The sequence below is a fragment of the Daphnia pulicaria genome, chromosome 6 (assembly GCF_021234035.1).
Source record: "Daphnia pulicaria isolate SC F1-1A chromosome 6, SC_F0-13Bv2, whole genome shotgun sequence".
Classification (NCBI taxonomy): Eukaryota; Metazoa; Arthropoda; class Branchiopoda; order Diplostraca; family Daphniidae; genus Daphnia; species Daphnia pulicaria.
This window is the reverse complement of record NC_060918.1, coordinates 14,362,994-14,385,669: the sequence shown is the minus strand read 5'-3', so window position 1 is coordinate 14,385,669 and position 22,676 is coordinate 14,362,994. Positions and strand designations below refer to the sequence as shown.

At 42.1% G+C, this 22,676-nt stretch overlaps 1 protein-coding gene and 1 long non-coding RNA gene across 3 annotated transcripts in view; both read right to left on the bottom strand.

Annotated features, from left to right (window-relative positions):
* Positions 1-4,087: 4,087 nt before the first annotated feature.
* Positions 4,088-10,392, bottom strand: LOC124342100. Its single transcript, XM_046795069.1, has 2 exons — positions 4,308-10,392; positions 4,088-4,215 (listed from the first exon to the last, which is right to left on the bottom strand). Exons 1-2 carry the CDS (start codon positions 10,390-10,392, stop codon positions 4,088-4,090), a joined length of 6,213 nt encoding a protein of 2,070 aa, XP_046651025.1.
* A 2,278-nt stretch (positions 10,393-12,670) lies between these two features.
* Positions 12,671-22,676, bottom strand: part of LOC124341885 — a 122,471-nt gene continuing 112,465 nt past the window's right edge. The window contains exons 8-11 of one of the 2 annotated variants that reach the window (XR_006918653.1): positions 13,608-13,709; positions 13,105-13,195; positions 12,927-13,036; positions 12,671-12,852 (exon numbers count right to left, since the gene is read on the bottom strand). This is a non-coding gene — a long non-coding RNA (uncharacterized LOC124341885). Of the gene's footprint in view, positions 12,853-12,926; positions 13,037-13,104; positions 13,196-13,475; positions 13,535-13,607; positions 13,710-22,676 lie in introns of those variants that run through there. The other variant, XR_006918656.1, reaches the window with a different exon arrangement.

The following is a 22,676-nucleotide window of genomic DNA, read 5'->3' as shown; positions in this document are numbered from 1 at the left end:
TGAGCCAGTCGGTTTTTGGGTGTTTTTTTTGGACTTTGTTTTTTTCGCTGCAACCAAGTATCGGTGGCATTTGGGTTTATTTTTGGGACTTGGTTTTTTCAGAGTTTGGTGGTGTTGGATTTGACACATCTCAGGTATTTGGGTATTTTGGGTGTGATTTTAGACTTGTACTTTTTTACGTGATATTTTGGTTTCATTTTAGGACTCTGTCGTTTTTCTCTGTAAGCCCGTTGGGGTTATTAGGGTTTTTTGGGACTTGTAATTTTTCTAGGGATTTGGTACCGGGGACTTGTATTTTATTCAGAATTTGGATGTCTTCCACTTGCCATTTATTGATATTTACTGTATTTGTTCCCACTTTACTTTACCCATCTATTTATCCCTTACCTATTGATTACCTGCCCGTGTATTCTTCATTTTACTTGTTACTGTCTTGAGTTTCATTTGAACACTGGTCCGCTGAATCCTGAATCCGTCACTCTAACCACTGAGCCATGGAGTTGTGAATGAATGTTGCAAGAGTTGCTATAAATCGTCGTTAAATGTGCGGACAAAACTGTTACAGTGTCAAATCTTTATTCATACCCAACTTGCGATTCTTTTACATGACATATTTTTACATACATAGTTTTGCCGAGAGCGGGTTTGAACCGACATCCTTTGGATTACCAATCCAATGCTATAACCACTACACCATCAGCGGTGTATGTAAGCAAGTTCCGACGTGACTATGTGGATAGCGCATACTTACACAATGTCATAGTTATAACCCAGCGTGAGCAAAAGCGTTTCAACATCATCGTAGTTTAACTTTATCGATATTGACACAATTTGCTTCATTAGACGGTTGTTTGCCGAAAGTAGGTTTGAACCACCACGCTTTGAGTTATCAATCCAATGCTATAACCACTACACCAACAGCGGTGTTTGGTTGCAAGTCTTGATGTGACCAAATGGATTCTGCATACATCTATATTGTCATGGTCAGCAAAAATAAACGAAAATGGGTGCATTATTAAATTAATATTAATAAGCATAATTCAATGCAAGTCTCGACGGGACCTAATGGGTAGTGCATACTTTAAAATTTTCAGTATCATCGCCCAGCAAGAACAAAATCGATTTATTTGCATCAGTGTAAGAATTCATCGTTTCTGGAACTATTTGTTTCATTCCAATGTTGTTTTCCTGAGAGTGTATTTGAACCACCAACCCTTAATTTACCTATTCAATGCCATAACCACTTCACCAACTACGTTATTTAAATCATTTTCCGAGGTGACCAGGTGGATAGCGCATACTTACATATTGTCATAGTTATCACTCAGCGTGAGCAAAAGCGTTTTATTTACATCGGAGTTTGCATTTAGCGAAATAAAGACTATTTGCTTCATTAGACAATTGTTTGTCAAGAGTGGGTTTGAACCACCATTCTTTGAGTGAATATAGAAAAGCAAGCTTATCAGCTCGACGAATGGATAGTCGTAAGCCAGTAAACTGTCTTAAATAGCAAATTCAGGGCCGAAACGAATGGCTGTTGCTAACATTTTATTGCTTAATCTCCTGTTATTTTTTCTCGAGTAATTCTGACTATACCAACAGTCTCATTGTTTATGCAAACTTTTCAAAAGAGCAATTGCCTACGGCGGTAAAATTACCAACGTGAGGTTCATCGCCCAGCAAGAACAAAATCGATTTTTTTGCATCATTGTAATCATTCACCGTTCCGGGAACTATTTTATTCATTCGATTGTTATTTGCCTGAAAGTGGGTTTGTTCCATTAACCTTTTTCTTACTAATCCAAATCTATAACCACTTCAACAACAGCAGTGTTTATGACGATTTTCCAACTTGACCAAATGTATAGCGCATACTTAACTTTGCAATATTTATCACCCGGCGAGAGCAAAAGCGTTTTATTTACAATGGTGTTAGAATTCATCGGTTATTGTATTAATTTATTCATTAGACAATTAATTGCCCACAGTGGGTGAGATCCACCTACTTTGTATTACCAATCCCATGTTATAACCACTACACCAACAGCGGTGCTCAGAAACGTCAACAGTCCCGACGTCACCAAGTGGACAGCGCATACTCACACATAGTCATGGTTATCGCCCAGTGTGAGCAAAATCGACTTATTATCATCGCTGTTTGAATTCAACGATATTGGAAATAATTGATTCATTAGACAGTTGTTTTCCGAGAGTGAGTTTGAACCACTGAACTTGGAATAATTAAACCAATGTTATAACCACTACACCAAAAGCGATGCTCATTCTTGTTAAAAGTCCCTTTGCGACCAAGTTGACTGCGCATACCTAACACATTGTCATGGTTATCGCCCAGCGTGAGCAAAACGATTAATTGGCATCAGTATCAGAATTATTCTATTGTAAAACTATTTGTTTCATTACATAGTTAAATGCCCAGAGTGGGTTTGAACCATCAACCTTCGTATTAACAATCCAATGTTTTAACCACTACACCAACAGCGGTGATAATGAGTGACAACAGTCCCGGAGTCACCAAGTGGACAGTGCATACTCACACACAGTCATGGTTATCGCCCAGCGTGAGCAAAATCGACATATTATCATCGGTGTGTGAATTCATCGATATTGAAAATAATTGATTCATTAGACAGTTGTTCTCCGAGAGTGGGTTTGAACCACCATCCTTTGTATTATCAATCAAATGTTATAACCACTACACCAACAGCGGTGCTCATTAACTTCAACAGTCCCGACGTCACCAAGTTGACAGCGCATACTCACACATAGTCATGGTTATCGCCCAGCGTGAGCAAAATCGATTTATAGGCATCAGTATAAGAATTACTCAATTGAGAGATTATTTTCTACATGTAATAGATGTTTATCGAGAGTGGGCTTGAACCATCAATGATTGAACTACCAATACAATGCTATAACCACTACACCAACAGCGGTGGTGGAAATCAAGTCCCAACGTGATCAGGAGGTTAACGCATACTTACAGATTGTGATGGTAACAACTCATCATGAGCAAAATCGATTTATTTGCATCGGTTTTTGAATTATTCGTTTTTAAGAATATTTGCATTATTACACAGTTGTTTGCCAAGAGTGGGTTTGAACCACCAACCTTAGCGTCACCTACCCAGTGCTCTAACCACTACACCAACAGCGGTATGATTATTAAAGTCCCGACGTGACCAGGTGCATAGCGCATACTTACATATTGTCATGGATATCGCCCAGCTGGAGCAAAATTAAAGTCCTTGGATTTGAAGACATTTTTTTAAAATCGCTACCGATCGCTAAACATCATTCGGTCGCTACTCGTGCTATTCTTTACATCAGAAAGATATTAGCCGACTGTGGGTTTGAACCATCGATGCGTAATCTTTTTTCAGTGATGTCACTCATCGCTCGTTGTAATCAAATCTGTTGGACTGTTTATCGGACAATGTTTAAGGTTTATTCTAAGGTTGTATTAATCGCCCGGCATGAGCAAAGCGGGTGAATTACTGTTCGAATGGTCGTTTCAATCAATCGATTTTTAATTAACAGATAAATAAAAAAAATGTGTAGTGGCTATAGCGTTCATAAACGGCGAAATAATACTTGGCATCATCATTATAAGTGCGATACTTTGAAAACTATCAGTTTTGAAATCCGAAGAATATATAAAAAAATAACGGCTCTCAGCCAGGCTTGAACTTTTACCATTACTGTCCTTAAGCAAGTACGCTAACCAGTACACCATTTACTGATGTTTATTGCTCGTAAAACACTGTTAAAATATTTTTCATTGGCGAGAATTTTGAAATTTGTTTTTTTTTAAATTATTTTTGGTATTTATTGATACACTTTAATATTATTAATTCACGGTTGAGCGCACATGGGTACTACCCCATGGCCATGCCCGTGCTCCATTTTTTGGCCCGTAGACCGAGGCGGAATTTAGTTCCTCTTGGGTTTGAAAAGCTGGGAAAGAAAGGAATAGAAAGGAAAAAGGGATCCAGTAAGGTTTTCAGGGGTTGACTACGGACGAATGGTATAAAGGATTAAGTCGTTTAACTGTGTGATGATGATGTGTTTACAAAAGGACTTCTTTGTAAACAATATTGACGGTGAATACTTTTTCTTTTTCCTCTTCAGTGGCTGTCAGGTGATTTCTGAAAAGCCGTCCTTGCTTTGCAGATTCAGCTATTTCGACTTTCACTCCTATGGGTTTTTTCCCCAATAGAAAAACAATAATGTAAAAAATACTATTAAGTAAAAGAAGTAAACAAAAATCTATAAAATTATTTATGAACCTTCTTTCGATGTTGCACGTGAAAAAGCCACATACAGCTGACCGTGAGAAAAGACAGGCTCCGGGAGGAAAATGCCGACACGATCAAAAGTCTGGCCCTGTGACTTGGTGATGGTTATGGCAAATGCCAACAGCACAGGAAACTGGAGCCTCTTGAGTGTGACAGGAAGATCGGAATCGGTGGGCGACAGCGTCATTCGCGGGATGTAAACCGTGTGACCCTTGTTCTTGCCGGAAGCGATGTCTGCAACGATCAGATTTTCTCTGAGGGCCCTGATGATGAGACGGGTGCCATTGCAGAGACCCTTACGCGAATCAATGTTCTTGAGCAGAATGATGATGGCTCCCACTTTCAACTTGAGAACATGAGTGGGAATTCCGGACACATTAAAGGTGTTGAGAATCTCGGTTGGATAATTGGCAATTTCTTCAGGATCGTCCGAATCAATCGTGTCGATGCTTTTGTACTGATGAACTATTCCAGGCATGTCTTTGATGATCTGATTGTTGATCCGTAGGCAGTCTTCGTTCTTCGGACAGAGAATGGCTCGACTGCAAATCTGCTGAGATACCTCTGGATCCAAAAGAAGAGAAGGAACACCAAAGACGTACTCAATCAAATTCCGTCCAAAGTCCAGAAATTCGGCAGGAATTTCGATGAGATCGGGATTGTTAAGTCTTGGATTCGTTGGCAGAGTACCGTTTCCAAGCTGAATAAGCCAGTCAGCGTAGTCTTGATTGCCGGCCACGGTACGCATATTCTGGGTTAGACGAAAATGACGAAACAGAGGCCACGTTGCGTTATTTCGGATTGTAGCTTCCACCACCTTCACCCTGTTTCCATGTCGGACGACTGGTAAACATTGACGAAAGTCACCACCAAGAAGAAGGACTTTTCCACCATGAGGTATATTTTTCTTTTCCAATTTTTGAAAGAGGAAATTAAAAGCGTCGAGAGCGTGATTTGTCTTCATTGTGGCTTCGTCGGAAATGATGAGAACGGCACTTAAAATCAAATTAGCGAGAGTGCTTCCATCTACAATTTTCGATCTGGTAACTTCGGTAATTGGAGGGTAGATCTTAAATTGGGAATGGTATGTTGAGCCGTCAATCAACAACGTAGAAGCGATGCCGGTAGAAGCGACGGCGATGACTGTCTTCCCTTGGCCTTGCAGTACGGTGATCAGAGTGTTGTACAAAAAGGTCTTGCCAGTACCTCCAGGACCATCCAAAAAATACTGATGGGGAACTGAGTTGTTGTTGTCGTTGATGGCAGCCATGACTTGATCATAGGCGGCTCGTTGACCTTCGTTCAATTGAGTAACCATCAGTTCACCCAATCGTCTCTTTTCTATCCGGGTAATTGCAGTATTCTCTTCGAGTTGAGCTTCAATAATTTGGCGAATAAGCTGAAAGTCAGGAACAGGCAAAGAGAGTTCTTCCATTGTTCTATTGTGGAGAATCAACTTGTCTTGAATCCATTTCAAAGTCAAGTTTTTGGCGACTTCCGCATCGTGACCAGTTCGAATGAAATCTTCCATAAGGTGGGGCAGAGACCGATCAAAGAGATGAAGAGCGTCGGTAGGATTGCAAAAGAGGCAGACATCGACAAAGAGCTGTCTCAATCGCTCCGGCATTTCAAAGGCGGCGGCATCGTCCAAGGTCTTCTCCCAAACGCTGTCGTCCTCCAGCAAATTCAAAGCAGAAGCGGCTGATTTAAACGTCGGTAGAAGGACACCGTTGACCGTGCGGAGATCTTCAAAGCTGGTTGATCCTCTGACGTTGATGAGAAGCAAGCGAAGGCAGTATCGCTCAACTTGACGGACGCCCACGGTATATAAGCGGCCTATGATTTTAATATTTCTTCTTCGTGGTTTCCAATAATAACGTTCACCCGACCTAACGAAACAGAAATGATGGACAATTTCTCGGTAAAAATACTGTCTCGCTTCTTCATTATCCCGATTCAAGATGAACCAAGCAGTTAACGTCGTTTCTTTGGTCGCGGCATTGATGACTGCCTGTTCCTCGTTGCCCGGTTGGAAAAAGACGGACTGTTCAAGAGGCAGATGCACGGCTAGTCGGGTGATGGTATGAGAACGATCGCTGAGAGGAAACTTGAAGATTCTATGGGCGGCTTCTGGCGCGCTGACGTAACGGGTGTCCGTAAAGGTGGAGATTTCGTCCCAAACAAAAACCTGCTCGTTTTCTTCTCCAGCCTGCTGATGCGTTCCAGTTTTCGTTTCAATGTTGCTGCAGTCGTGACCTTTGTACACATACTTGAAGATGTACTTGACAGTGGTCATATTGGCGCAATACTCGATGTTGATGTGACAATCATATTTCAGTAGCAACCAAGGGTTATAAGGAACAACCCATCGGTTGTCCACTTCATAGTGAGTGTGCCCCCTTTTCAAACGATGTACAACACCAGTGTTTCTTCTTTTATACGTCGGATAGCCGTTGTCATTGATCATAGTCTCTGCGTTGAAGTCTTTGGGGAACTTTTTACTGCAGCCCTCTTCATCCATGCAGGGAGAATTTTTGTTGATGGCTCCACACGGACCGTGAATCATGTGAGCCATAACAGAGTCGTAAAGTCTTGGATAGAGTGTCTTGTCGGGAATTTCAGCGCAGATGGTCTTATCCATATCCTCTGGTGTCGAAGGAGCGTCACGGCTGTCGACCCACACCAGCATGTGGCAATGAGGCAGTCCACGTTTCTGAAATTCGATGACTTCGATTCTGGCCGCGGCGAAACCCAATATTTGCTTTTTCTCGATGTCGTCGACCAACTCTTTCTTCTTCAAGTGGAATACTCTTGCGACCATATCGGGACGATCGGAAGCCGTCAAGTAGTTTGGGATATTAGCAACAATTTCCCTCCACTTGGGATTGCAGGTAAACGTCACAAAAAAAGTCGGTTTGCCAAATTTTCCACAAATTGCCATAGCGTCTTGGTAATTTTGTTTCATGGCTCGAGGACTGCCAATAAAAGACGAAGGGAGAATGTAGATCGAGCCAACTGCCAAATTTGCTCTCTCTGCTCGATTGTTGATGTAATCCATCAGACCGCAGTAGCGCTCAACATGCAGCTCTTTCTGGTTTCGTCTGAGCCAATCTAGGCGACTCCCCTCGGTCTTGACGTAAGAATCGACAAAATACATCTGAGTGACGGGACCCCCAGCCAAAACGTTGTTGAAATCACCACGAACTGATATGCGCGAACTGTAAAATTCGGCTTGCGTCACTCTTGAGCGTGGGCCTCTGTTTCTGTTCGGTGGTCGATCGTCGTTCTCCTCGTCCGCTTCTGGTTCTTGTTCTTCACCTGTCTCATTTTCAATCACAGCATTGCCATCTGCTGCGGCCATTTCCTCACGAATTAAAACTCTGGGGTTGAGCCACAAGGGATCAATCTGCTCCTCTTCATCTTCTTCAACAATCATGGCCATTGCTGCCGCTTCATCTCTCTCTCTCCGTCTGGTGGTGGTATAAGGCATGTTGATTTGCCAACCGTCGTCACCGTTCGGAAATAAAAGTGGGTAACACATCGGATCACACATAACCTTTTTTGTGTCAATCTGGATGAATCGTCGGCCTCTGACGGGAATGTAGAGATGGCCACGAATATCTCTGTAGGCTGGTGGTTCACCGTCAGTGCTTTTGAAAACCACAGCAATTTCGTTGACCGTTGGACAGTTGTATCTTCGTTGGTCGACATTTCTCCTATCGCAAGTGATGATCATGCCGACAGTGTAGTGAGGAAGATTTTCAGCTTCACGTTGAACATATTCTTCTTCAAGAACCTGACGCATCATCTTGTAGGTCAAGGCGTAAGGATTCATTTCTCGAAGCATAGCGTCCAGCTCTTCCATCAAAGTTCTACAACAACCTGACATCATTTCGATATTCGCCCTGAAATCAGTAGCCTGCGCAGAATCCAAAAAATACAAATCAGAGTATCTGGGATTTGCCGTCTGACCGAGAGGAGTAGTTTGGTGGTAAATCTGACCATGGATGCGTACACAGGTCGGGCCGCGACCCGGCGGCGTTGAAAATTTAGCTCCCATAGAGGCGAAAGCATGGGCGCTGTTGTAATTTCGAATCTGCTTCATGAAATGTTTCGATTTGGGATGCCGGTTTTGCAAGAGGCTGGCCAATGGTTCTGGACACGGCTTAGCAGGTGGAAGAATGACATTGCCCTTTGCGCAGCATTGCTGGAACTTCTTGTCTTTCGGCATTTCTTTCGCGAAATGTTTGGCATCACATTCCGAGCAAATCTTGGTCAAATCTCCGCAATCATGCAAGTGAACGCGGTCCTCTGCCACGATTTCTTTGCAAGCCTGCCGATGAGTTCTTGGATTTCCACGCCGGTCGCGTTCAGTCATCAACTGCAAACGAAGAGCTTCGTCTTCTTCATTTTCAATTGGATTAATTTCGCCATGATCAAGTGCATCCCTGGCTCGCAATTCTTCGTTTTCTCGCTCTCGTTGTTCTTCAAGTTCTCGACGTAACTCTGTTCGAAGCCGATCCTCTTCACGCCTCATAGCAGTTTCTTCTTCGTTCTCGGTCGCTCTGTAATCAGCCATGAAATCAGAGTGTTCAACGCGACCTTCCTGCTCAATTTCGTCGAACACATTGACTTGCTGACGAAATCTATCAGAGATGGCGCGCTCTATTCGTTCCGTTGTGGTTTCCTTTTCTCGTACGACTTCCTGGCGTGATGACTGATCCTGAAGTCGAGAAAGATTGCTTTCTTCAGTTTCGTTGTCGCGTAAACCTTCCTGACGGACTAATTGATCACGAAGTCGTGCCACATTTTCTGCTTCAATTTCTTGATTCCGAAGACATCTTTGCCGCAGAGACTGTTCGCGCAGCCTAGCTACTTTTTCGGCTTCCAATTCCTCGTTGCGCAGAGAACTTTGCCGCAGAGACTGTGCGCCAAGCCTGGCTGATTTTTCGGCTTCCGATTCCTTGTTGCGCAGAGAACTTTGCCGCAGAGCCTTTTCACGCAGCCTAGCTGCTTTTTCTGCTTCCGATTCTTCGCTACGCAAGGAACTTTGCCGCAGAGCCTGTTCGCGTAGCCTAGCTGATTTCTCTGCTTCCGATTCCCCGTTCCGCAGAGCTTTTTGCCGTAATGACTGTTCCCGTAGTCGAGCCAACTTTTCTGCTTCTGATTCTTCGTGGTGCAGAGCTTTTTGCCTCAAGGCCTGATCTCGAAGCCTAGCTGATCTCTCTTCTTCAGATTCATCTTGCCGCAGAATTCTCATCCGTAATGCCTGGGATTGCAATCGAGCTCGTTGCTCTTCAGGAGTTTCTCGGTTGCCGACAGCTGTCTTTCCTGCCTGGTGTTGTTGTCTTGCTGGACGCTCTGCCACAGCATCATTGGCAAGAACAACCGTTGAACGATCAGACGTTGTTCTCTGATTCATCGCTCGCAAGATAGATGCCGTTTCTTGTTGACGAAGGGCAGCTTGCCGATCCGCCTCGGCCTGCAATCGAACACGATTTTCTTCTGTTTGAAGAAGACCAGCCTGCCTCTCTGCCTCGGCTTCCAATCGCAAACGATTTTCTTCTGATTGAAAAAGACCAGCCTGCCGCTCTGCCTCAGCATCCAATCGAATACGATTTTCTTCTTCGTGCAGATTTTGTTCTCCGTGCCGAAGAACTGCTACCCGCTCCTCCTCGGCCAACAGTCGAGCACGATCATCTTCTTCATTCTGCTCCTGCCTAAGGAGTTGCTGCCGGATTCTTTGATCGAGCAGCCTAGCTTGATGCTCAACTCCCGTCTCGCTAGCACGGGCGACTCTTTTCCGGTCCGCATCTAACCTCTGCCTCAACGCTCTTTCGTCAGGTGCCTCTGCCTGACGGTCTTCTCTCGCCTTTTGCGCCTTCAAATTCTTTGCAGCCTGATCATCTTCGGGATTGAGCCGACGACGCTTCTCTTCACGGACGAACTTGGCCTTTTCCCTCTGAGCCGCCAATCTAACTTGTTTTGCCTCCGGGTCTTCGAGACTTCTTTTTTCCCTAGCCTTCCTATTCTTCTCATCCTTTTCCTCTCGAGTTAATTCGCGACGCGGTGGCATTTTCAGATCAGCAAAATAACCCCTAATTTTCCAAAAAAAATTCGCTACTATCAGTGGAGGGCTTTTTGGAGGGCTTTTGGAGGACTTTACACCGCACAAATGTTCAAAAAGCTTAAAACTAAACACAAATACGAACATAAGCCGTCGACACCCGGTGCTCAATATCCCAGTGGTACAGCCCGGTTAAGGTTCACATCTGATAAACAAATACGCATCGCAGGTTAGCTCCTCTCCGGTTGTCGACTGTTCGTTACACAAAAGACATACCTCCAAAAATGGCAAAAGTAATACAATTATTTTCATTGACGCTCAACTTGATGCTGACTTGATCGGGATTTCAATCGCAATTGTGGCTGTTTGAAAGCCATAATGCTAACCGCTACACCAAGACCAGCACAAATTGGCTGAAAACCGTCGGACACCACAACTATTAAGTCTTTAGCAGGCTAAGATAACATGCTACGGACTTTAAATTGATGGAATTCGGAAAGTACTTTACTTGAGAAATGAGTGTTGTGATGCTGTAGGAAGCTGGAAGACATCTCGAAGTTGGAATAACCGGCGACTCGAATATTGTAGATCCCGCTGAAGAATGGCAACAAAAAAACACATATTAGTATTAAAACACAAAAGCAACACAAATGCACCAAGTTCAGTGAAAGAAACACAGATTTGAAATAAACAATTTTTTTTTTTTTTCACGGAATCAGTTTTGAACCATCAACCTCAATGTTTGAAATCCGCCACGCTAACCACAGCACCACGGGCCGATGACATGAAAAATCAATTCGACGACAAAATAGCCGGGAGCTGGCGATTTCTAGCAGTTGTTTTTTTTTTCAAGTAGATGCAAGGCATAGCACATAGTTATCAATCACAGACATTTATTCAAAACCAAAAAACAGAATTGACTTAATCTAGATGTGAAGGATAAACCTCTTAGTACGGAAGCGAACGTTATCCAATACTCCACCGACGTATACCAAAGTATGGAAAATCAATGACCCCAAAATGATATACAGAAGCTAAAATATACTTGATACCTTAAGTTTAGATCACATGATGAAACCAAAACACTGAAAACACAATCAATTCATAATTAATGACACACATAACCAAGATTTACCCACACTTAACAAAGCTTTCAACATTGATGATTAAGACTATATCTAGAAATGGTATCGGAAAATCAGATTACCTTAGAATTCAAATCCTGAATTTAGTCGTTGACTTAAAGGCGGTCGTAAATACACAGCGAAATCGATGAATAAGCCACCAATCAAATGCTGAAATACAAAACAACATGAGTCAATAAGAATTATTTCCTTAAACTGGGCCATCCCAGCAGAAATTCTTTTTCGCAGTCTTTTCTTGAGCAAACTTTTACTTTAATACTGAGATTTTTCTGATGAAAAGACTGTGAATAAGAATAATATCCTAAAACTGGACCATCCCAGCAAAAATTCTTATTCGCAGTCTTTTCTTGAGCAAACTTTTACTTTACTGAGATTTTGTAGATGAAAAGACTGCGAATAAGAATTATTTCCTAAAAGTGGACCATACCAGCAGAAATTCTTATTCGCAGTCTTTTCTTCAGTTTACTTGTGCTTTACTGAGATTCTGCTGATGAAAAGACTGCGAATAAGAATCATTTCCCAAAACTGGGCCATCCCAGCAGAAATTCTTATTCACAGTCTTTTCATCTGCAAACTTTTACTTTACTGAGATTTTGGTGATGAAAAGACTGTGAATAAGAATTATTTCCTAAAACTGTACCATGCCAGCAGAAATTCTTATTCGCAGTCTTTTCTTCAGCAGACTTCCACTTTCCTGAGATTTTGTGATGAAAAGACTGCGAATAAGAAATACAAAACAAAGCATGAATCACTAAGCCAAACCAGTTTAACATTCATTTTGCCCAATTTGTCTTGTTTTACAGTTTCATAATGCAAATTCTCACAATGAATAAAATTGAACCAATCTCACCTTTGACTTTTCAATATATATGGAACCAGCAAAATTTTCAGTTGAATCAACAGTGAATAACAACAAAAACTGTAACACACAATATCTGACGTTTCGCCGTATTGTGAGATAAACAATGAAGTTGTCTGCTATAATTTTTTTTATTGATTGGCGAAAAAAAAAATCAGTAAAACATTTGTCTGGATGGAGTATCGAACCACCGACTTCATGATTACACGGCGAGCGTGCTAACCACGACACCAATACATATATAATTCCGGTTACAAAATACGAATTTAAATAATCAACAGAAACAGTTTTCCGCGCAAAAGGCGAAAATTCAAAATGAACTTCCAGCAAGAGACTTGAACGTGCGACTCAACGAATCACGGCGCGGGTACTCTAACCACACAACCAAGTGTCCGCTGACAGATTATCATCATTTATTTTGACTATCAACATGGTTTGAGAGAACTGTCATAAAAAGGATGGCATCTGATTTAAGAAAAGTTAAGATTAACCATAAACATAGGACACAGTATTTTTTTAAATATTAGCAAATAACTAACCAGCAGCAGAGATCACTGAACTGGCACGGCCAGTGTTCCCTTTAACTATTAACTATTTGACTATCAACGTGGCCTGAGAGAACTGTCACAGGATGAATGGCATATCTGATCTAAAAAATTTATGATTAATAATAAAAACATAACACAATGAAATACTCAAAGTATAACAAATAATTACCATCAGTTATCACTGAAACTGGTATGGCCAGTATTATCTTCATCTATTTGAATATCAACCCGGTATAAGAGAACTGTCACAGGATGGATGGCTATTGGTTTTTAAAAAGATAAGATTAATCATGAACACAGTATATTCTAAAAGAAAGCAAATAATTACCTGCAGCAAGAGATCACTGAACTGGCACGGCCAGTATTCTCTTCTTCTATTTGACTATTAACTTGGTACGTTTGAAAGAATTGTCACATGACTAATGGCATCTAAATTAAGAAAAGTTAAGATTAACCATAAACACAGGACACAATATATTCGAAAAGAGTAGCAAATAATTACCTGCAGCAAGAGATCACTGAACTGGCACGGCCAGTATTCTCTTCTTCTATTTGACTATCAACTTGGTTTGAGAGAACTGTCACATGACATATGGCATCTAATTTAAGAAAAGTTAAGATTAACCATAAACACAGGACACAATATATTCGAAAAGAGTAGCAAATAATTACCTGCAGCAAGAGATCACTGAACTGGCACGTTCTCTTCAACTATTTGACTATCAACCTTGCTATCAACCTGGTTTGAGAGAACTCTCACAGGATGAATGGCATCTGATCTAAAAAAGTTATGATTAATGATAAACACAAAACACAATAAAATACTCAAAGTATAACAAATAATTACCATCAGGTATCACTGAACTGGTATGGCCAGTATTCTCTTGAACGGTTTCACTGTCCATCACATAATCAGTTTTTGAAGCTTTACTAAAACATCTCTTTCGATTTCACAAAATAAAGCGTTCATATGGGAACGGCTATGAGTACATCTGTTTCTTCGTAAAAACACGATTAGTTAAATAGAACTTCAATACGATGGTTCTTGTCGTCATTCTTACTTAAGGGAAAACAAATTCAAAAAAAATTGCTGCCACTGCAGCCTGCAAGGAGTAGCGGCTAAGCAAGGACGCCAAGGAGGAGCATGGGCTACTTAATCTAGAGGACGGGAATCTCCGAGGTTTCCTATGTCGGCTGTGTAAATTTTTTTACATCAGCAGCAAAAAAAGCACAAAAAATTATTAGTTAACTTAATAAATGTTCCTATACTTGTAATTAATAGTTTGATATATATTTGTAATTTCCTTAGAGTTGAAAGGAAAGAAAGTCGTTTCACCGGTGCCACCTAGCGGCCAAGTCCCAGAAGCTCTTTCAACTGAAAACAACAAACTTTTCTATAATAGCAGTCGACACTTTGTTTTGTTTTGGTTATAGCAGTCGACACTTTGTTTTGTTTTGGTTAGATTAACGTGGTATGGTCCAGTTTTAGGAAATTTTTCTTATTCGCAATCTTATCATCACCAAAATAACAGTAAAGTAAAAGTTTGCTCATGAAAGACTGTGAATAAGAATTTATGCTGGGATGGTCCAGTTTCAGGAAATAATTGTTATTCACAATCTTTTCATCAGCAAAGTCTCAGGAAGGTAAAAGTTTGCTGGAGGAAAAGACAGAAAATAAGAATTTCAGTCTGAGTGTTACACTATTGGCAAAAAAATATCTTCTTCGCATTCTTTTACACAGAAAACTTTGGAATCGAGGTGTGGGGAAAAGTACGGCAAATAAATAATCGACAGGGTAAAAGATTTGACAATTCTGTTTCCGATTTCAGTTAGGATAGGTCCAAGCAAGTGAAGCTGTTATGCGTTATATAATTATGGGTCAACAACGACGGCACGCGTCTCGTCTCAACGCGATCTACTTGGGTATGATGAGATGATAACATATCAATCGATGGTTCATCAAACAGATATCAAATGGTGGTCCAGTGGTTAGAGTGTTCGCTAATCATGACAGAGTACTCGGGTTCAAACCCCGAGAAATGGACCATTGATTTCCAACAATTACAAACAAATTTCAAAATTCATCAAAAATTGTCACTTGAACCGGGATCGAACCTCGGACTTCTAGCATTCTAAGCGAGTATGCTAATCACTATATCATGAGGTGATGAAATGTGGCAGCATAGCAGGGTTTATATGCAGAATCGTGAGTCGACGTTGGCATGCGTCTCGTCTTTCACGGCGAGCCGCATAGATGACATGTGTGTGTGTGCCGAGTCACTTGAAGTTGAAGTAACAGTCACATATCAATTGGTGGTCCAGTGGTTAGAGTGTTCGCTAACCATGTCAGATGACTCGGGTTCAATCCCCGGTATGAGTGACCATTAATTTCAAATAATTACTTTCAGTTCATTAAAATCGAATGTGACTTGATCCGGGTTCGAACCTCGGACCTCTCGCATGCTAAGCAAGCACGCTAACCACTATACCATGAGCCGATGAAATATGGCAGCATAGCATGGGTTATATGCAGAATAATGAGTCGACGATGGCTTGCGTCTCGTCTCTCACGGCGAGCCGCATAGCTGTGTGTGACATGTGTGTGTGTGTAAGTGTGTGCCGAGCTACTTGAAGTTGAAGTTGATATCGGACATCAATTGGTGGTCTAATGGTTAGACTGTCTGCTAACAACGCAGGAAGACTCGGGTTCAATCCCCGGTATGAGTGACTATTAATTTCCAATAATTACTTTCAGTTCATTAAAATTGAATGTGACTTGATCCGGGATCGAACCTCGGACCTCTCGCATTGCAAGCGAGTACGCTAACCACTATAACATGAGGTGATGGAATGTAGCAGCATAGCAGGGTTTATATGCAGAATCATGAGTCGACGATGGCATGCGTCTCGTCTCTCACGGTGAGCTGCATAGCTGTGTGTGACATGTGTGTGTCGAGCCACTTGAAGTTGAAGTAAATATGTGATATCAATTGGTGGTCCAGTGGTTAGAGCGTTCGCTTACCATGCCAGAGAACTCGGGTTCAATCCCCGAGATAAGCGACCATTAATTTCCAATAATTACTTTCAGTTCATTAAAATCGAAAGTGGTGACTTGAGCCGGGATCGAACCTCGGAACTCTCGCATGCTAAGCGAGCACTCTAACCACTATACCATGAGCCGATGAGGTTCGGTAGCAAGCCATTTGATGGATGGATGTAGTGTGTGGATGCGCACGATAAAAGCACCAAAAGTCGCAACGACAGCAGTTGTATGGAGTTTCAACTTGATTTGAATATCAGTTCTGATAGTGTAGTGGTTAGAGTATGAGGTGAGGACCGTGTTGCAACGCTATCGGACCCACCAAGTATTCGAAGCCATGGTTCAAACCCAACACTCGATACAAATTAATAGAGGACATTGTGTGATAATTACCAATGGAAAAAACAAATATCTCCAACCCCCAACCCCCCACTTGGTTCGAACCCTCGTGGCGCTCATGTGGTATGTACAGCGGCAGCTGCGAGATGCAGTTGAGAGTACCGAGCAGAGCAGAGAGATGGATGAGTGTTTGAGAGTGGGGTGAAGCGCCTTAAACGATGAATGCGCCTCGACTCTAATCTTTCGCACCTGGATGCGTCTCGCCGCTACAGACAAACAGCAAAGCGGGATGCACAAACAAACAAACGTACAAACAAACAAACAAACAGTTTCACAGACAAAGTCAAGGTTGAATGGGACGCACCGCGGGTTGTTGCAAAGAGACTAGTATACCAGATGCCCGTCCAAGGACGGCGAACCACCTTGCTAGACGCAATCACCCAAGCGCACAGCACAGCACACATGCAGCAAAACGCCACTCGTATAATCCCACTGCCCAATTCCTTACTGCCCGGGACTTTTTTTTTCATCCATTTATGGACTTTTACATCTTCCACCGTGAGCCAGTCGGTCGTTTGGTTTTTTTTTGAGGACTTGGTTTTTTTTCGTTGCAACCAAGTATCGGTGGCATTTGGGTTTATTTTTGGGACTTGCTTTTTTCAGAGTTTGGATGTGTTGAACTTGACACAATTTTGGGTATTTTGGGTGTGATTTTGGACTTGTACTTTTTTACGTGATATTTTGGTTATTTTAGGACTCTGTCGTTTTTCTCTGTAAGCCCGTTGGGGTTGTTAGGTTTTTTTGGACTTGTAATTTTTCGAGGGATTTGGTAACGGGGACTTGTGTTTTATTCAGAATTTGGATGTGTTCCACTTAACATTTATTGACATTTACTGTATATGTTCCCACTTTACTTTACCCATCTATTTATCCCTTACCTATTGATTACCTGCCCGTGAATTCTTCATTTTACTTGTTACTATCTTGAGTGTCATTTGAACATTGGTCCGCTGAATCCTGAATCCGTCACTCTAACCACTGAGCCATGGAGTTGTGAATGAATGTTGCAAGAGTTGCTATAAATCGTCGTTTAATGTGCGGACAAAACTGTAACAGTGTCAAATCTTTATTCATACCCAACTTGCGATTTATTTATGACATATTTTGGCAACTTATTGTTTTTGGCCGAGAGCGGGTTTGAACCGACAACCTTTGGATTACCTATCCATTGCTATAACCACTACACCATCAGCGGTGTATGTAACCAAGTTCCGACGCGACCATGTGGATAGCGCATACTTACACATTGTCATAGTTATAACCCAGCGTGAGCAAAAGCGTTTAAATTACATCGGAGTTGGACTTCATCGATATTGAGACAATATGCTTCATTACACAGTTTTTTGTCGAGAGTGGGTTTGAAACACCATTCTTTGAGTTGCCTATCCAATGCTATAACCACTACACCAACAGCGGTATTTCATTTCACGTCTCGATGTGAACAAATGGATAGTTCATACATCTATATTGTCATATTCAACGAAAATAAGCGAAGAAGGGTGCATTATTTTAAGCCCGGCGTGAGCAAGGTACGGTAAATTATTTTAAGCCCGTCGTGGGTGAAATAGGGATAATTATTTTCAACCCGCTGTGAGTGAAATAGGTTGAATTATTTCCAGCGCGTCGTGAGCGAAATATATTGAATTAGTTTAAGCCCGGCGTTAGCGAAATAGAGTGAATTATTTTCAGCCCGCTGTGAGTGAAATAGGGTGAATTCTTTTCAGACCGTCGAAAGTGAAATAGGGTGAATATTTTTCAGCCCGGTGTGAGCAGCAAAGGGTTTAATATTTTCAGCCCGTCATAATCAATGTAAGGGGAATTTTTTTCAGCCCGTCAAGAGCAACACACGGCGAAATATTTCCAGCCCGGCGTGATCAACCTAGGTTGACTAATTTTAAGCCAGTAAAAGGGAAATAGAGTGAAATATTTTCAACCCGCCGCGAGTGAAATAGAGTGAATTATTTTCAGTTCGCCATGATTAATGTGAGATGAATTATTTTAATCCCAGAGTAAGCAATATAGGGTGAATTATTTTCAGCCCGCCCTGAGCGAAATAGGGTTAATTATTATGCGCCCGGTGTGAGTGAAATAGAGTGTATTAGTTTAATCCCGTAGTAAGCAACGTGGGATGAATTATTTTTGCCCGTCGTCAGCATCGTAGAGTGAATAATGGTCAGCCCGCCGTGGACGAAATAGAGTGAATAAATTTCAGCCCGCCGATAGCGAAATACAATGAATGTTTTTATGTCCGGCGTGAACAATGTAGGGTGAATTATTGTCAGCCCGTCGTGAGCATCGTAGGATGAATTATGTCGTGTCCGGCGTGAGCAGCATAGAATTGATTATTTTCAGCCTGGCGTGAGCAATTTAGCTTTAAGCCCGTCCGGCGCTAGCAAAACTGGGTGAATAATTTATCGCACGGTAGTAGCAATATATCGGGTGAATTACTTTCAGCCCGTCGTGAGACAAATAGGGTGCATTATTATTATCTGTCCAGCGTGAGCAAAATCAAAATAATGAGTCGACGACGGAATGCTTCTCGTCTCTCATGGCGAGCCACATAGCTGATGTATGTGTGTGTTCAAAACTACTTGAAGTTTAAGTAACAATTACATATCTATTGGTGGTCCTGTGGTTAAAATGTTCGCTAACTATGCCAGAGGATTTGGGTTCAATTTCCGGTGTGAGAGACCATTAATTTCTAATAATTACTTTCATTTCACTAAAAATTGTGATTTGAGCCTGGTTCGAACATCGGACTTCACGTATGCTGAGCGAGCACGCTAACCACTATACCATGCGCTGATGGAATGAAGCACCATAGCAGGGTTTATATGCTGAATCATGGGTCGACGATGGCATGCGTCTCGTCTCTCACGGCGAGCCGCATAGCTGACATGTGTGTGTGTGCCGAGACACTTGAAGTTGAAGTAACATTCAATTAACAATTGGTAGTCAAGCGGTTAGAGAGTTCGCTAACCATGCCAGAGTACTCGGGTTCAATCCCCGGGATAAGCGACTATTAATTTCCAATAATTACTTTCAGTTCATTAAAATTAAATATGTCTTGAGCCGGGTTCGAACCTCGGACCTTTCGCATGCTAAGCGAGCACGCTAACCACTATACCATGAGCTGATGATAAGTACTAACATAGCAAGGGTTATATGCAGAATCCTGAGTCGACGATGCCTTGCGTCTCGTCTCTCACGGCGAGCCGCATAGCTGTGTGTGACATGTGTGTGTCGAGCCACTTGAAGTTGAAGTAAAAATGTGATATCAATTGGTGGTCCATAGGTTAAAGCGTTCGCTAATCATGACAGAGGACTCGGGTTCAATCCCCGAGATAAGCGACCACTAATTTCAAATAATTACTTTCAGTTCATTAAAATCGAATGTGAAGACTTGAGCCGGGATCGAACCTCGGACCTCTCGCATTCCAAGCGAGCACGCTAACCACTATACCATGAGCTGATGGAACGTAGCACCATGGCAGGGTTTATATGCAGTATCATGAGTCAACGATGGCATGCGTCTCGTCTTTCACGGCGAGCCGCATAGATGACATGTGTGTGTGTGCCGAGTCACTTGAAGTTGAAGTAACAATCAGATATCAATTGGTGGTCCAGTGGTTAGAGCGTTCGCTAACCATGCCAGAGAACTCGGGTTCAATCCCCGGGATAAGCCACCATTAATTTCCAATAATTACTTTCAGTTCAATAAAATTGAATGTGACTTGATCCGGGATCGAACCTCGGACCTCTCGCATTGCAAGCGAGCACTCTAACCACTATAACATGAGGTGATGAAATGTAGCAGCATAGCAGGGTTTATATGCAGAATCATGAGTCGACGATGGCATGCGTCTCGTCTTTCACGGCGAGCCGCATAGATGACATGTGTGTGTGTGCCGAGTCACTTGAAGTTGAAGTAACAGTCACATATCAATTGGTGGTCCAGTGGTTAGAGTGTTCGCTAACCATGTCAGATGACTCGGGTTCAATCCCCGGGATAAGCGACCATTAATTTCCAATAATTACTTTCAGTTCAATAAAATTGAATGTGACTTGATCCGGGATCGAACCTCGGACCTCTCGCATGCTAAGCGAGCACTATAACCACTATACCATGCGCCGATGAAATACGGTAGCAAGCCATGGGATGGATTGATGTAGTGTGTGGATGCGCACTATAAAAGCACCAAAAGTCGCAACGACAGCAGTTGTATGGAGTTTCAACTTGGAATGAATATCAGTTCTGATAGTGTAGTGGTTAGAGTATGAGGTGAGGACCGTGTTGCAACGCTATCGGACCCACCAAGTATTCGAAGCCATGGTTCAAACCCAACACTCGATACAAATTAATAGAGGACATTGTGTGATAATTACCAATGGAAAAAACAAAATCTCCAACCCCCAACCTTCCCCCCACTTGGTTCGATCCCGGGTGGTGTACACACACACACACAGACAATGTGAAGCAAAGATGCAAAGAGGCACCAACGCGCAATGAGAGAGACGGATGTGTGTCAGGAGTGTGATGCGCCTTAAACGATGTATGCGCCTCATGTCTCTAATCTTTCGCACCTGGATGCGTCTCGCCGCTACAGACAAACAGCAAAGTTGGATGCTTGGTGATAACAAACAAACACACAAACAAACAAACATCATCACAGACAAAGTCAAGGTTGAATGGGATGAACCACGGGCTATACAGAAGAGATGAACCACGGGCTATACAGAAGAGACTAGTATACCAGATGCCCGTCCAAGGACGGCGAACCACCTTGCTAGACGCAATCACCCAAGCGCACAGCACAGCACACATGCAGCAAAACGCCACTCGTATAATCCCACTGCACAATTCCTTACTGCCCGGGACTTGTTTTTTCATCCATTTATGGACTTTTACATCTTCCACCGTGAGCCAGTCGGTCTTTTGGGTGTTTTTTTTTTACTTAGTTTTTTTCGTTGCAACCAAGTATCGGTTGAGTTTTGGATTTATTTTGGGACTTATATTTTTCAGAGTTTGGTTGTGTTGGATTTGACACAACTGGGGTATTTGGGTATTTTGGGTGTGATTTTGGACTTGTACTTTTTTACGTGATATTTTGGTTTCATTTTAGGACTCTGTCGTTTTTCTCTGTAAGCCCGTTGTGGTTATTAGGGTTTTTTGGACTTGTAATTTTTCTAGGGATTTGGTACCGGGGTCTTGTGTTTTATTCAGAATTTGGATGTGTTCCACTTGACATTTATTGATATTTACTGTAATTGTTCCCACTTTACTTTACCCATCTATTTATCCCTTACATATTGATTGCCCGTGTATTCTTCATTTTACTTGTTACTGTCTTGAGTGTCATTTGAACATTGGTCCGCTGAATCCTGAATCCGTCACTCTAACCACTGAGCCATGGAGTTGTGAATGAATGTTGCAAGAGTTGCTATAAATCGTCGTTTAATGTGCGGACAAAACTGTAACAGTGTCAAATCTTTATTCATACCCAACTTGCGATTTATTTATGACATATTTTGGCAACTTATTGTTTTTTGCCGAGAGCGGGTTTGAACCGACAACCTTTGGATTACCTATCCATTGCTATAACCACTACACCATCAGCGGTGTATGTAACCAAGTTCCGACGCGACCATGTGGATAGCGCATACTTACACATTGTCATAGTTATAACCCAGCGTGAGCAAAAGCGTTTAAATTACATCGGAGTTGGACTTCATCGATATTGAGACAATATGCTTCATTACACAGTTTTTTGTCGAGAGTGGGTTTGAAACACCATTCTTTGAGTTGCCTATCCAATGCTATAACCACTACACCAACAGCGGTATTTCATTTCACGTCTCGATGTGAACAAATGGATAGTTCATACATCTATATTGTCATATTCAACGAAAATAAGCGAAGAAGGGTGCATTATTTTAAGCCCGGCGTGAGCAAGGTACGGTAAATTATTTTAAGCCCGTCGTGGGTGAAATAGGGATAATTATTTTCAACCCGCTGTGAGTGAAATAGGTTGAATTATTTCCAGCGCGTCGTGAGCGAAATATATTGAATTAGTTTAAGCCCGGCGTTAGCGAAATAGAGTGAATTACTTTCAGCCCGCTGTGAGTGAAATAGGGTGAATTCTTTTCAGACCGTCGAAAGTGAAATAGGGTGAATATTTTTCAGCCCGGTGTGAGCAGCAAAGGGTTTAATATTTTCAGCCCGTCATAATCAATGTAAGGGGAATTTTTTTCAGCCCGTCAAGAGCAACACACGGCGAAATATTTCCAGCCCGGCGTGATCA

Excerpts from the sequence above, each read along its gene's own strand:
- LOC124342100 (XM_046795069.1), bottom strand. The coding sequence starts at position 10,392 with ATGCCACCGCGTCGCGAATTAACTCGAGAGGAAAAGGATGAGAAGAAT. Across the intron at positions 4,216-4,307 it reads ACGTGCAACATCGAAAGAAG|GAGTGAAAGTCGAAATAGCT; the intron begins GTTCATAAATAA and ends AAAAACCCATAG.